This window comes from Octopus sinensis, linkage group LG18 (assembly GCF_006345805.1).
Source record: "Octopus sinensis linkage group LG18, ASM634580v1, whole genome shotgun sequence".
NCBI lineage: Eukaryota > Metazoa > Mollusca > Cephalopoda > Octopoda > Octopodidae > Octopus > Octopus sinensis.
The window spans coordinates 198285-211126 of NC_043014.1; the positions used below are offsets into that span (position 1 = coordinate 198285).

The 12842-nt window shown below is 35.5% G+C and overlaps 1 protein-coding gene across 8 annotated transcripts in view; it reads left to right on the top strand.

Annotated features, from left to right (window-relative positions):
• The window catches only part of LOC115221198 (phospholipid transfer protein C2CD2L), a 175278-nt gene that overhangs the window by 104492 nt on the left and 57944 nt on the right, over positions 1-12842 (top strand). For 7 of the 8 annotated variants that reach the window (XM_029791355.2, XM_029791356.2, XM_029791352.2 and 4 more), the window contains exon 2: positions 6698-6799. In XM_029791355.2, coding sequence (XP_029647215.1) covers positions 6698-6799 — 102 coding nt within the window. Of the gene's footprint in view, positions 1-2924; positions 3050-6697; positions 6800-12842 lie in introns of those variants that run through there. The other variant, XM_036510609.1, reaches the window with a different exon arrangement.

Here is a 12842-nt window from a genome sequence, read left to right on the forward strand (position 1 = left end):
AAAATCTCCCACAGAAATAAGTAAAATCTAAAAAGATATAAATACCTATATGACACAGAACCTGCAATAGACTAAGAATTCCATGATATGAATTTATATATATTAGCCAGAAAAATTCGCAACGTACTGAGTGCACAATAGGTGAACCGCTATATGACGAGGGATTACTGCAATCCGGATGTTTATATTTAATAGAATATAGCTTCAATTACATTGCATAGTTCAGTGTTCCATACATCATAGACTGGAGTAAAATAATATTATAGAGGGTAAATATCCACTCTTTAAGTGGACTGAAAATACAGCAGATCATATTTGTTGCTTTATATTCAAAACATGGAATGAAAATGTTTAGAAATTGAATTTGATGAGAATAAGGAAAAATAATTCAGGTATTTTTATAATAAAGAAATACCACTCCTACTCAGGATGAGTCCACTCATACTCATTCTACCTGGCAACAAGCTCCACTCCTAACTAGTTACCATAGTAATAGGTTCTACTCCTACTCAGTCTACATGCTGCCACGTTCCACTCCAAACATACATAAGATGTCAAGACAGTTTTTCTAAACTTACCCAAACCCATTAAACCCCATCAATTGTGAAAATAAGTTTTAAATAATTTAAAAGAAATCAAAATATTTCTATTTTAACATCTCTTTATACTTTACTAAACCAATCCTTTGTAAATATCTGAATAATTCCCACCACCACCACCACCACTATCTCCTTCATTTTTCTCTTCCATCTGGAACTTATCTTTCATGCCAGATGCCAGTACATTGGTCTACAGCCTCACTGTTTACTTTAGTCATCCAAACCACCAGTTATTCTCCTCTGCTATTGAATAACTTTTTTGTTTTTTGTAACATTACTTAATGCGGTTGTATTGCAAAAAAATAGCTTACTTGATATATTTTTAACTCTAAAGACTTTTAGAGTCAAATCTCAAAACTAAAACTATCATTCTGATATTCTTCTGTACCTGTTTTGTTTCAAAATCTATATTTCATGGATTTCTTTCTGCCTGATTCTACTTACAACCATCCCATCCTTTACATATCATCCGTCCTAAGGAGAATGAACGGAGAGAAAAGGACTTTGCAGTATTTGCTTACCTCCCTTTACACTTTGAGTTCAAACCTTTCCTTAATCAACTTTTAGTCAAATAAATAACTACCAGAGAAGTTATGGCATTCATTAAGTTTTTCATTAAGTGTCTCACTAAATTTCTGGTATTTTACCTATTTTAAGAATCATTACTATTTCTCTCTTTCTCTCTCTTTCCATCTCTCCCTCCCCCCCCCCCCATATTTATTTTAATTGTTTCAGTCGTTGGACTGCTGCCATGCTGGGGCACCACCTTGAGATATTTTGTCAAAAAAGAAAGTGAACCCCAGTCATGTTTGCCAAACTACTAAATTACAAAGCAACACCAGTTGCTAGGTGATGGTGGGGGACAAACACAAATATATATACAGAGGGACTGAACCTGAAACCACATTGTTGTAAAGTAAGCTCCTTAACCACTCAACCATGCCTGCCTGCACACACACACACACACACACACACACACACACACACATCCAGAAGTGTAGAATCACATAAAAAATAGTCTAAGTTCATAAACGAACCATTGGAGATGATAGGATTTTTTAAAGGTCTCAGTCTAGATGAGGGTTTCTTATATCAGGAAGCTAATGTATGTAATTACTCAACTTAATTGGAATAAATAAAATACTAATGACCTATAACATTTGTTTTGTATCCTCGGTATTAGGTCAGTGTCAACAAGTCCTCACCATTCTGTTAGAGGAGTGTCTACCACATATTCAGAATTGTTGTGCAGTACAACAGAAATAAAATAATTAATGAGTTCATTTAATTAGCTGCTGCCTCTATTCCAGGAAATGATAAAACAATCTTAAATTCTGTGTTTTTCCCTTCAACACAAAGCACACTTTAACCACTATAACAATTATTCTTTCCTGCTCTAGTTACAAGGCCTGAAATTTGGGGGGAGGGGGCAGTCGATTAGAGTGACCCCAGTATGCAACTGGTACTTAATTTATCAACCCCGAAAGGATGAAAGGCAAAGTTGACCTTGGCAGAATTTGAACTCAGAACATAAAGACAGACGAGATACTGCTAAGCATTTCACCTGGCATGCTAACGACTGTGCCAGCTCACCACCCTACTTTAACAATTATTGCATCAAAACTGGGATCAAACATTAAACAAGACAACAGCAAGGATTTCACATCTGGGCTTCTATCTTTGAAAAATATTCTAGAAAATAGAGGAGACTGCATCAGACACTGGCATAAAATATTTCCATTTTTTATGAACTGCCAGCTCTTCAGACACAGTAGTAATACTATCTCTTTCCCCAACCCCAACCCCACTATCCATTCTAATATTCCTTGTCTATTAAATCATTAACTAGACCTACGCTTGCCTGCAGAAAAAAACTTGCAGAAAAACTTGAAGCTTTTTCAAATGAAGTAGTTGCCTCAACTTGAGATTATAAATAATCTCAAGTTTAGAAAAATGATTCCCAAAGAATTTTGGAGAATGAGACAGAAAGAATTAGTTAAATTTGGTTGATTTAAATATATGGGAGTCATTAACTCTCACTTATCAGGATATGAATCCTGGCAAATAGAATGTAAGGAGTTCTAGACTCACCCCAGGAGAATATTTACAAGTTCTGTAAAAAGAGAAAACAAATTTTTGTTGTCTTTAATTCTAAAAATGGAATCATTCTTTTAATAAAGAGATGGATCTCAAAAATATCACTTTTACTCATATTCTTCCAACTTTTCATTTTATGCACCAGTTTTTTTTTTTATTCTTTCTCTTTAATAATTCCTCTTCTTTTTATTCCTAGACATGAAAATCATAATTCTTGTGATTATTAACCAAAATTGAAGTGCCTGACTTAGCTCCCCCTAGATATTTCTCAGTGTGTGTGTGTGTATGTGTGTGTGTGTATCCAAAGTTCTAAAAACACAAGACGACAAACATGTTGTAGTTGTTGGTCTGAGGTAAGAACTTTCGTGCAATTCAATCCCTTTTTTTCCTTTCTCACTCTCCGTCCTCTTTGTTTTTACTTTCCATCTGGTTCGCATAGTTTAGGTTTAGCAATTTAATTATCACATAATTCTTTTCTTTCGACATGTTTCTATATCAAACAGTTACTAGTTGCTCTAACTTCCCTTCTACACTTTCTACCGTTCTCATTTTAGTACATTTTACATATCATCATCTTCTCTTCCTATCCTCATCGTCATCATCATCATCATTCTATACTTATTTCTCCATTTTTGCATGGTCAGTTCCTTGTTCTCTCTTTCACAAGCTTCAGCATCCAATGTTTATCTCTCTCCACCCCCTCCATCACTGCCTCTGCCATTCCTTCCCATGTCTACCCTCAGTTTTCTTCTACAGGGTCCGTCCACTTAGATTGCCTAAGCACATGTGTGTGTATGTGTATATATATAAATATATACATACACATGCACACACGTATATTTGGATGTGTGTGTGTGTGTGTTGCTCAGTCCTTCCAGAACTCTGAGCAATATATACCAACTATGTCACTTATAAAGTCAATCTTTTTTTTTTCCGCTGTAAAATGTTTTGAAATTTCTTTCTTCTTTAACCTTAATTCATGTTTTAATGAATGTAATCCATTTGTGAGAGACCATTCACATGTTTTATGTCATCTCTACAGTGTAACAAGGGTTTTATATATTTTGAAACTTGATGAATATATCAGTTTCATACAAAACTAATATTGATAGACAGATAGACAGGCAGACAGTAGTAGTAGTAGTAGTAGTAGTAGTAGTAGCAGCAGCAGCAGCAGCAGCTTTAAATGATATGAACACTGTAGTTATGTTGTCTTAGTTTGGCAGTATGTTGGAAATATGGTTTGGTAAGCAGTAAATAACAGCATTGTAAGATATCACTTGCATAAGAAGAAGCACATGTGTTTGTAGAGTTGGCTGCTTTCTCCGAACAGCAGCAGTCGGTATGTTAGCCAAGTAACAACATCCACACAGGCCTCTGTCTACACAGGCTTCACACAAACACACTCCTTTCATTTGCTTCATTCAAGGGTTTCTCATTTCTTTCTATAGAGTCTTTTAATTTCCTGTTACCAGTATCCTTAACTATTTACTATTAGTAGAACAGCTATTAAGATGATCCAACTAAAAGCACAAAATCAGCTAAAATAATACATTTTTTTTAAAACCTAAAATAGGAAAAAACATTTTTTCGTATGCTACCCTTGCCTCTTTCCCTCCATTTTCTTCTGAATTTTAATTACTGATTAATGATGTTATTGGTAGCATATTTTCATAAAATCAAATATTAAAACTTCCTCTAAGGTTCTCCACCCCCCAACCTCTGACAGAATGTTGTTATATTTAAAACTAATTTGATTTACCATAATTAATTAATTAACATAAACTAACAACAATTTATTTCCAGTGTTTTTAAATAAATTTAAAATACTTTTTTTTTAACTTTTACTAAATATGATTTAGATTTTTTTTTTCTTTAATAAATTTCTCTGAACCTTTATAAAAACCTTTAACATTCTGAAGGTAATATCTAAGAATGTCATGGTTGCTGGAATGATTGTTGAAAACTATGTCTACCTGCTGTGAGTCAACTTTCTAGAGCCCTCCTCTGTCAAAGCTGTACGCTTGAGAATAAAAGTTACCATTACAAACGAAAAAAAAAAAAGAAAAGAATAAAATCTAGTGGCTCCATTTGGCATAAATCTGTATCTTGTTTAGATATCCATTTACAGTTACATAGACAGTCAGTAGTGCTTAAATGTTTGGTTCACAACTCATTTACAATCAATGTTGTACATAATGTGCACCTTTCAGTCAGTGAACTCAGTTCTGGGGATTTTAGTTGCACATAATATAGGAGTCACAGGGTGCTGCTCAATGTGGTGTCGCAGTTTCCATCTAACTAGGAATATTAGGGTCTCATCCATTGTCTTGCATTCAGGATCCTCTGCATGACATCCTGCTAGTTCAAAGCCAGGAATCTGATCTGTTAAGGTCCTGCCGATTACTAAATCCATGCCCTGCTGCTGATGCTTCTATTCATTGTTGTTGAGGTTTTGTCTGTCTCCTACCCTTCGACCTGTCTGGCCTGGTAAGACCTGCCTGAAGATTTCTCTCCCTCCAGCATAGCTCTCTGGGTCAGTGGAGCACACAGGCACTTCACCGTGACAAGGTACTTGTTGAATTGGTTGTTGACTACACAGTAGTTCTTTCGCCCTTTAACGGGTTTTATTTTTTGTCCTGCAGGGTGTCACCCTCCTCACCTAGCAAGCTTGATGGGGTTGCCAGTTTAGTTGCCGACGACCCGACCAGGTTATATTGGATTACATGTTACCAGTAGCACTTGACAGTGACCCGACATGAATAAAAAACAGGGTTTTAATAAACAAGAAATTTTAAACCACTCCGCGAATGTAGTTATTATATATTTGTTTTTTTTATAAACATAAATCTGTCCTCAAATATCTTACGCACCCTGTATTTGTTGAAAATACTATTGAAAATACTATGTCGTTCTATATGTCAGTTCCACCATCTTTTGATCATGATTGAATTGTTCTGTGTTTAATTAATTCTGGCCACTAGCAACATCCCCTTACCCTCCCAACCACATCAACTTAATCATACAGTAATCCATTCTCGTTAAGTCTCTGTCACACTCTAGAATTTTATTCCATGAAACTTCAAATTCTTTCCAACATTTCTTAGACACTTAAGCTTGTTCTATGGCATATTATTTGTAACCTCTATGTCCCCATTTAACCTACATCAGGGCACTTTTTTAATAAAAGTTAATAAGCAGTTTTATTAATTAGTTTGAGCAGCCACAAAATGTAAACTGAAATCTTCTGAGCTGTTTTCTTAGTTCAACCTCTCGGTCTGCTTTGATCATAAAATCACTCTAATCATGGCTTTCCCAATTTTGTTTCCATGCACAATGTAGTATCTGACCTGTTTTGTCATGTCTTTTATATGAATGGATGAGTTGGATTTGAATGGGATTTGGCTGCTATCTTGAATAATCACAGGGAAAATTCATTATTAACCAAGTGGGTCCTAGAGAAATGGAGGGCTGATTTATTGTTATTATCAGGGTTTATTGGGATCAATCCTTGATTTACTCTCATCTCATTAACACAGAAGTAACAATGTCATTGCTATTTATCTCTGGCTCAATTTTGGTCCGATACACTTATCATCAGTGGACAATCTCAATATATCAGTCCCATCTCTTCAGACTTACAATATTCAGGATTACATTATTGCAGATGTTCTTTTTTAAAATCAGATTTGGGAGAGATTTGACTTCTAACTCTAGAAGGTGAAGTAATTACATCATGCCTCTTGCCTAATCTATAATACATAGCTTGCCATCAGCAGATCTAATCCAGTGAAGAGAAATTATGATGGAATGATGAAACCATGGCTAAGAACTGAATAAGCAGCGGGGAAAGGGACTAAATATATGAATAATAACAGCAAAGATGGACTAATGGGAAGTTTAAGGTGTGAAGTTGAAGATAAACCATATTTCTGTATGACTTATTGCTTTGTAGTTTTTCTTTTGGTGTATTTTCAAATGTTTTTGTTTTCTAATTGAAGGGCCCTGTCCAGATAAAGATAGAAAAATTAGAGCCAGGCAGTCCACCACCCAAGATTTCTGACATCAAATATGAATCTGGAACCAAAACAGAAGATTACTTTGTAAGTACACCTGTTACACCTGTGTGTGTGTGTAAGATCATCATCATCATCATCATCATCATCATCACTTAATGTCCATGCTGGCATGGGTAGGACAGTTTGACAAGATCCAGCAAGCCACACAGCCACCTTAGGCTCCAAGGTCATCTTTGATACATTTTCTTTATCTGGAGGCCCTTCTTAATGCCAACCTCTTTACAGACTTTGTTGGGTGCCTTTTTTGTGCCACCAGCACTTATGAGGTTACCAAGTAATTTGCATGACAGTAAAAAATCAGGGAGAGGAAAACAAACAAGCTCTCACTACTAACAGATATCACTTGTGAGCAGGGTTGCCAGTTTAGCATATTTTATGCTAAATCTAGCATTTTTTTTCAGCATTTAGCAGAAAATTTTTGAATCTAGCATTTAGCAGGGAAAATAGCAGGTTTAAAATTTTATTTAGCATTTTTTAGCATTCTTCTCTGATCATGACATTTCCACAATAGTTACCCTTTTTTTCTTCTTTTTCCTCCTTTTCTACTTTCTCGTTAATGTATCTTACAGCCAAATTTTTAGTACTATCGGTTATTGTTGAATTTTTCTTTCACTTTTTTGAAACTTCAAATGAAAGTTTATCAAAAGGAAGTTTATCAAAAGGAAGTTTATCAAGTTATGAACTTTTCCAGCATCCCCCCACCGCCTCTGCCACCGGCTTGTGGGGGGAGGGGGAGGAGATAACTCGTGTCAGCACCTGAACTCCCTACACAATAACATAAATATATTGCAAAGAATGAAAGCATGCAAATTCGTCCTAACATTGCTTTATTCTGTCCTGATGAGTTTTTGTCATGACAGGTTGACTGATTTACTTTCAGTTTGACTATTTAAAAGTAGGCCTGTGTTTTTTCATGCTTGTTTCAGATTATATATCTTGTATAGAAGTACGGCAGGGTTTCCCCCTTTATATTTCTACTTACTTTTTTTTTTTTTTTTTTTTCAAGTATTGTAGTTATATTTGTGATTTTACCAATAGATATTAAATGTAAGATTGGAAGCAAAATATAATGTTCCCAGGTTTATATCAGAACACAGTTTTGGGATTTCTGCAGATTCTACTTTTCCATTTATAAGTTGGTCACCCTGCATCCTGAATCAGTATTGTTCATCTCAAGAATTTGTAAGCAGCAAACATAAGAATTGTTGACAACGAATGAAGGAATTGTTAGCAGCAAACTGATAAGTTGTGTTTTCAATTTTATATTTTTATTAATCATTCAATTTATTTTCTTGCTTCCCACAACATTATAATGAGAAAAGAAAAAACAAGGTTGTACCAGCAAAAATTCCAAAAGGTATGGCTTAAGATGCCAGCATTTACTAAACTGTTGTGTGAGAAATGTTCTAGTGCCATATTTTGATGGAGATTTGATTTCTGATACAGGAGATAGAAAATTTAGCCTGTTATTAGATGAATCCAAATGATATATCGATAAACAAGTTGTTAGGAATTGTTATCATATATTACAGTGTCACTCACAAAAAAGTAGTACATACATATCTCAGGATGGTATCTTTAGAAATATGTGATGCAGATGGCATTGTAGATGCCTTGAAAATTGAATTAGTGAAAAAGAAATTAGATATAAAACATTTCCTGGCCATAGGAACTGATTGTTCTAGAGTAATGATAGGAGTCAACAATGGTGTTTTCCAGAAATTAAAAGAAGTTCTATCATTACTTCTATTTAGATGTGTATGTCATTCTTTACTGTTGACAGTATCCCACATTTGTGCTAAATGCTTCCCATAAATTTAGAACTTTTAGTATCCAAAATCTATAAATGGTTCTCTCATTCTTCAACAAGACAAAGTGCCTACAAAAACTTTACCTTGCTATCAATGGTAAAGAGCCTTTGAAGATTGTGAATTCTTGTACCACTAGGTGGCTGTCAAGAGAACCAGCAGTAAATAGAATTTTAAGCCAATGGTTTGAATCCAAACTCACTTCCAAACTACAAAGAAAAAGGCTTTACAGCACAAACGTTACATGAAATGTTTTGTGATCTAGGAATGAACTTTACCTTTTATTTTTGCATCCAATTTTAAAACATGTTCAGGAAGTGACTAAACTGTTTGAATCAAACACTGTCGACAAAACAAAATTACTTGAAGATCTTTCAAATTTGATCAAATCTGTTGCTAATATGATAGTATCGCCAACATGTAGAATTGATCCTCTCGATCCGGATGCTTCTATTGAAACATTTCTGGATTCTAAACCAAATTTAGGCTACAAGTTCGAGAGAAAGATAGCAGAAATGATTATCAAGAAGACTGTAACAGCCACCGAAGAAAATAATATTCGCAAAAGAGCACAACAATTTTTTATTCTACCTTTATAAAGAGCTCAAGTACTGTTGGTCAGGAAATATTAATATACTGAGGAATATCAAATATCTTTCAGTAGAGAATATTTTGCAGCATTTCAAAGAGCCAATTTTACCTGCCTTTGAAGCAATGCATTTAAATGAAGAAAAAATCACTTCAATTGAAATTCAATTTAATAACATTCATTTAGTTAAATGGACAAATACATCTAGTACTGAGGCATTCTGGCTAGAAGTCTTGGAATATAAAGATGCTACTGGAGGAAATCCTTTTAGAGATGTCGCAAATTTTGCCATTAATCTGTTGACATTGCCAAACTCAAAGGCAGAAGTTGAATGGTTGTTCAGTAGTATGGGAGTAATCAAATCAAAATTGAAAAACAAAATGCATCTTCCTATTCTTAGATCAATACTGTCTATAGAATATGGCCTGAAAAGATATGGCAAATGTTGCAAGGACTTCGATATTCCAAAACGCATAATTAAAAAGATTGGGACCCTGAATGTATACAGAAGTCAAGTTCTAGATACTGCAGCTGGAAGGGGTCAAAGCAGTGAAATTCAAGAAATTATTTCTCAATGCTGAATATAATTAAAGAAAGTAAATAAAAATGTAAGTAAAAATTAAGCTTTTTGATATAATTAGTCTTTAGCATTTTTTGGAATGTTTTTGGTATTTTTCTACTGAAATTTAGCATAAAATTCAGATTTAAGGTGGCAACACTGCTTGTGAGTGCTATGTGACAAGCACAGCTTGAACACAAATAAACACTTTTTGCTTCATCAGTTTCATACCAAAATAATTTTTTTCCATGGAAAATTATACATTTGAATTATATATTTGAAAGTTCTGGATGTGAACGTTTTCTCATTTAGTTTTAATTAAAATTCACTGTTACATATCATGTCAGGGTCCCTCAAACACACTGGTATTTCTACATTTAGAAAGTTTGTCCTGTTTTTTTCTTTTCTTTTTTTTGTGACTGCTGAACAGCAGCCCTCATTCTAGTTCAATGCACTGGAGCACTAACTCAAGGTGGTGGTGGTCATCGTCGTCGTCATCGTCATCATCCTCCTCCTTCTCCTCCTCCTCCAGAAACTACAGCCTAGAAGATGAGCTTCATCCTGGAAGATTTGTAGAGCTCAATAAGGATGTCTTGCAAACCCTGGTGGAACAAAATCCCATCATAACTGTTGAGGAACAAGGCAAAGAAGCTTGGATTTGGTCATTCAACCATTCATCGACACCTGCATGTCATCAGTAAAGTCAGCAAATTGGGTCAATGGGTTCCTCACAAACTTTCTGAGTCTACAGTTCTATATTTAAGAGATGAGGGATTATGTACATTATTCACATTTGACGGATATTTGTCCTCATCTTGTTTGTTGTTAACACAATGTTTTGGCTGATATACCCTCCAGCCTTCATCAGGTGTCTTGGGGAAATTTCGAACCTGGGTTCTCATTCCTAAGGTATTTTTTCGATGTTATCATTATTATTATTATTATTATTATTATTATTATTATTATTATTATTATTATTATTATTATTCAGGTCACTGCGGTATTAAGGAAAGATAGAAAAATAATATTAGATTTATAAGCCCTAAAATTCACTCCATAATTGCCCACCAGCATATAGTATAGTGGTTAAGAGCGCAGGCTACTAACCCCAAGATTCTGAGTTCAATTCCAAGCTGTCACGCCTGACTAATAAACCTTTTTTGGACTGAATAGTAACTGGTGATGAGAAACGGGTTCTCTATAAAAATGTCAAGCGCTGAATACAGTGGGTAGGGAAAGGAGAAACACTGGCACTCCAGGCTAAAGAAGGTCTTCATCCATGTAAGATTTTGTTATCTGTTTGATGGGATATGAAAGGTTTAGTCCACTTTAAACTTTTAAATCCAAACCAAAACGATAACAAAGGAGATCTACTGCAAACAGCTTGGGTGGCTTAAGTCAGCGCTAGAAGTTGCAAAGAGGACATTCCAAAGGTTGGAGCAGTTTGAATGGGAAACAATGCCCAACCCACCATATTCACTGGACATTACCCCATCTGATTATCATTTATTCTATAGTCTTCAAAATCATTTGGATGGAAAAAATATGAATTCTGTAAATAAGGTCAGACTAGTACTGGGGGAGTATTTTTTGTCACAGACAAAATGAATTTTGGAAGAGGGCCTTGCAAGTCTACAAGATAGATGGAAGAGTATTGTAGAAAATGAAGGAGAGTATATTTTAGATTAAAAAAGAACTTTTTGTTTATTTTAATTTTGAAAAATAAAAGTATAAAAAATCACATTTATAGGATGACCCAGTATATAGAGATAGGTGAAAGTAGTTGAGAAGGAGATAAAAAGATTGGGATAGAGTGTCATACACACACGCACACACTTGTACATGTGCATGTATACATATAAGCACACCTGTTACAACTGTGTGTGTGTGTATAAAGATATATATATATTGATAAGGCCCAGGGATCCAAGTGTAGGAAGTTTGTAAGTTTCAAGCAGTCTGTGGCATCATCATCATTTAACGTCCATTGTTTGTGCTGGCATGGGTTGGATGGTTTGATCAGGGTTGGTAAGCTGAGGGTCTGATTTGGCATGGTTTCTACAACTAGATGCTCTTTCTAACATGCCAACCACTTTACAAAGTGTACTGGGTGCTTTTATGTGCCACCAGCACAGGTGCCAGTTGCATGACACCAGTATCTGCCACGACTATGTTTTCACTTGGTTAAATTGGTCTTCTTCTCAAGCACAGCATATTGCCAAAGGTCTCAGTCATTTGTCATTGCTTCCGTGAGGCCCAATACACTCTAAAATTGCCTTATACATGCCACCAGCACAGGTACCAGTTACACAACACTAGCATCGGCCACATTGCCTCGGTGAGGCCCAACACTTGAGAGGTGCTTTTCCAGTGTTCCTGGCACAGATGCCAATTGCATAAGACTGACATTGGCCATGACTACAATTTCATTTGATTTTACAGGTCCTCTTAAGCACAGCATATCACCAAAGGCCTTGGTCACTAGACATTTCCTCTGTGAGGCCCACTGATTAAAGATCATGCTTCACCACCTCATCCCATATCTTCCTGGGTTTACCTCTTCCACAGGTTCCCTCCACAGTTAGACATCAGCACTTCTTTACACAGCTGTCCTCGTCCATATGCATCACATGACCATAGCAGCACAGTCATCTCCCTTGCACACCACATTTGATGCCTCTTATGCCCAACTTTTCTTTCAAGGTGCTTAGGTATTGAAAACAAAAAGTGGACAGCATACAGTCAGCAACAATAACAATTCAGTGGCATCAAAGGTTACACACATTTTCCCATTTCAAAGTTACAAGGAAATTCAATAAGCTGAAAGTTTCTATAGAGTTCACTGTTAACAACTAGAGTTGTGAATAAGTGTGAATAAAAATCCAAATTGAGGGAGTGGAACAGGTAAAATTCAGGCAACATATGTTTCCCAGCCAACAGATCCTCTGATGTAATAATTAATCAACGAGAGGTCTTCAACTTAACTAATCATCAGGCTGGGAATACTTTAATTCTATGCAGGTTACATTGTTTTTAGGGGGGGGGGGCAGGACAGTTGATTAGACTGACCCAAGTACTTGACCTTTACTTATTTTATTGAAAGGGAAAGTT